The sequence below is a fragment of the Juglans regia genome, unplaced genomic scaffold, assembly GCF_001411555.2.
Source record: "Juglans regia cultivar Chandler unplaced genomic scaffold, Walnut 2.0 Scaffold_23, whole genome shotgun sequence".
Taxonomy (NCBI): domain Eukaryota; kingdom Viridiplantae; phylum Streptophyta; class Magnoliopsida; order Fagales; family Juglandaceae; genus Juglans; species Juglans regia.
The window spans coordinates 42,154-45,238 of record NW_023354173.1 but is presented as its reverse complement, the minus strand read 5'-3'; the positions used below and the strand labels follow the sequence as shown (position 1 = coordinate 45,238).

Sequence of the window (3,085 nt, the reverse complement as noted above, 5' to 3'; positions counted from 1 at the left end):
CGAAGAGACACAGAAAATTTGGAATCGAGATCAGCTGTAAAGCACAAAGCCGGAGTACTTGGGTCAAAAAGTCAAATTTTTTGAATGTTTTTGGATGTGCATGTAGACTACTACTTGAAACTGCATCTTGTCTGTCATTCACAACGAGAACAAAACGGGGGGACTATACACCATATCGTATATACCTTTGACAATCGAAAAAGCTCTCAGCTTTAAATTTCACACCCCAAGAAAACATTCCCAGTTGATTGGTAACTCAAATGATCAATTGGATCAAAACAGATCTATATATCCACATATAGGAAGTAATCTTTGCCATAATTTTTGCAGTGCTGGTTCTTAAAGATTTTCGTGAAGAATGTGAGAGTTTTTAAGGTGGAAAGCTCGAATATCAAGAGTAGTGTGCTAAATTGAAGAAACTAATAGCTATATGGCACATCAGCAACTATCAGAATTACATGCAGGCATAGTCACTAGCTTGAAAAAAAGTAAAAAGAATACACATGAGCATGGTAAAAATAAAAAAAAAAAGAGTAGTCTAATTCATTTTTTGTCTAAGTTTCATGCCACAGTTTACTCTCTCAACACTAACGAGCAAAACCCTAAACAACAGTTTCCATGCATAGAAAACAAGAACAAAAAATTGACAAAGAGGAGTTCATTTGAGACCATTTCCTGGGGTTGAGATTGCCAAATCCGGCCAAGAAAAGCAATGATGATCTCCTCCGACAAACCCGGATTCGCCACTCTCGAACTGCCACGTGTTCCCCATTCCCGTTGCACCACCATTACCACCGACTACAAAGCCCGAACTACCACCATCTCCGACGCCGGGCAAAGGCCACATACCTCTGTTGAGCCCAAATCCCATTTCCTCAAACCCGGGACCTACACCGAGCCCAAACCCACCAAGCGCCAAAAACCCCGGCCCCTGAGTGTTCAGCAGAGAAGTGAAACTCCCACAAACGCTCACATTTCCCTTCCCCTCTGCCCCACCGCCGTTAATACCAGCCCCAAAATGTACGGAAGATCCATGATTGTGCGTGAAAGGTACCAGAACAGGGGTGACCGGCAAAGGGTCGACGTGAGAAGTAGCGGTAGAAGATACGGCGCCACTGGTGGCGATGGCGGTGCGAGAACGCTTGGCGTTCTTGCGAGAACCGCCACCAACGGGGATGTCACGGAGCGTCCCGCCGTGAGTCCAGTAGCGGCGGCAGGACTTGCAGAAGTGACGGGGCTGCGAGAAGTTGTAGTTGTTGTAGTAGCAAAACTTGGTGTTGGTGGAGTCGCAGCGCGGGCACGGAAGCTGCTCTTGTTCGGGTGGTGGGGCTCCAGTGTTGTGGGTAGGCTTGGTTGGCCTGCGGTGCTCGCTGGAGTCCGAAGGCATCGGTTTTCTGAGTGTTAAGAGTTACTCTTGTCTTCAATTGATTTTGAGATTATGAGATCGTTGAAGAAAAGGAAGAAGATGAGGAAGAGTTTGATGGTTTTAATTGATCCTTGAGGCTTCGGTGGTGGGGGGGAGAGGGGGGTTGGTTTTATGGAGAGAGAGAGAGAGAGAGAGAATATACGTTGGTGCTGCTGCAAACAGGGACAGAATCTGAGGCATATATGATCCAGAGAGCGAATAGCTTTTACAGTCATGTTTTGTTAAGCACGACAATTCAGTCGGCTCCAGAAGGCGTTCTGTTTTGGGTCGGCTATACAGAGCTAGCTAGCAGATCAGCGGCGGCTCCATTATTAATAAGTAAAATTCCTTCTTTCTTCGTTTGGTTGGTAAGAAAGTATGCATGCACCATAAAGTCGAGCTTTTTAATTTTTTTTTTTTTTCATATCTACGTGTAAAGTCATATATAATATGACTCTAAAATTTTATATATTAATTTATACGTATTTAAATATTTAATTAGTTATAAATAATACTTATCTAAATTTATATAACTATTATTCACTCTATAAAACATATTTTAATTATTATTTTTCTTTCTTCTAATTCTCTCACAATCTTTTCAATTTTACTCTCTTTCAACAAGACAACAAACTTTCACATATATATTAATTTTATTATTATAATATATTATATTTTTTTTCATTTTATTATATTTTTAATATAACATATATAAAAAATTATATTTTTTATTATTATATTTGTATTATTATTAATATCAAATGTACGTAGTGAATGTTAATTATAAAATATATAAAAAAAAATTAATTTTAACAAAAAATTAATAATATTATTATTTTATCTCAAATATATATAATTCAACTGTTGAACTAGATACGGTACTGATCTTTCTTTCTTTTTTCTTTTTTTGTTGTGTAAGAAGAGAGAGAGTGGGAAAAAAAACAGAGACACAGAAACAGAGAAACAGAGAAACGAAGAAGAATCCATAATCAGCTGTCGGTTGAAGTTCCTATAGCTTTGTTTCATTTGTATTTTGTTTGGTACCTGCAAATCACTTTGTGGCTTGACCATATGTCCTTCGTGTTTTTTTTCTCTCTAAATTTATTTGTTTACTTTTTTTGGGTAGATGGAACTTGCTGCGTTTTTCTATTTCTGCGGGCTATGTGCAGCACACACTGTACTTGGGGATTTGATGTTTATAGCTAGGCCATAGACTTACATAGTCTTGTACGCAATTTTCCTCCATGCAAAGAAATTTCCAACTTCCTCGAAGAAAATGTCATCCTACAATACAAGAACAATTATAATTTGTGTACCATCGATCATTTGGCTTGAATTTTTTAATCTTTTGGTCATATTTAAATAATAAAAATATTTATTTTATCTCATTTTATTATTATTATTTTTTTAAATTTTAAAATAATAATTATATTTTATTTAATTTTTAATTTTTATTTAAAATTATCTCATCTCATTATCTAAATCTTACCTATTAGTAAATTGTATTGCATCCTCGCGATAACATTAAATAAAATAACGTAGTATATAGCACTTTGTTAAAGATTGTATTAATGTGCATGACTAATATAGTTTGAGTTAAGAGTTCGACATGAGATTCCAATAAAGGAATTGATATCTTATAAAGTTTTTGTTTGAATTTTATAATCTAAAGTAAATAGA

At 36.3% G+C, this 3,085-nt stretch overlaps 1 protein-coding gene across 1 annotated transcript; it reads right to left on the bottom strand.

Moving 5' to 3' along the window:
• Positions 1-390: 390 nt before the first annotated feature.
• LOC109015702 (dof zinc finger protein DOF3.4-like) lies at positions 391-1,703 on the bottom strand. Its single transcript, XM_018998176.2, has one exon. The coding sequence runs from the start codon at positions 1,385-1,387 to the stop codon at positions 659-661; it is 729 nt and encodes a 242-aa protein (XP_018853721.2). The 5' UTR covers positions 1,388-1,703; the 3' UTR covers positions 391-658.
• Positions 1,704-3,085: the final 1,382 nt, after the last annotated feature.

Coding starts and splice junctions, on each gene's coding strand:
- LOC109015702 (XM_018998176.2), bottom strand. CDS start 1,387: ATGCCTTCGGACTCCAGCGAGCACCGCAGGCCAACCAAGCCTACCCAC.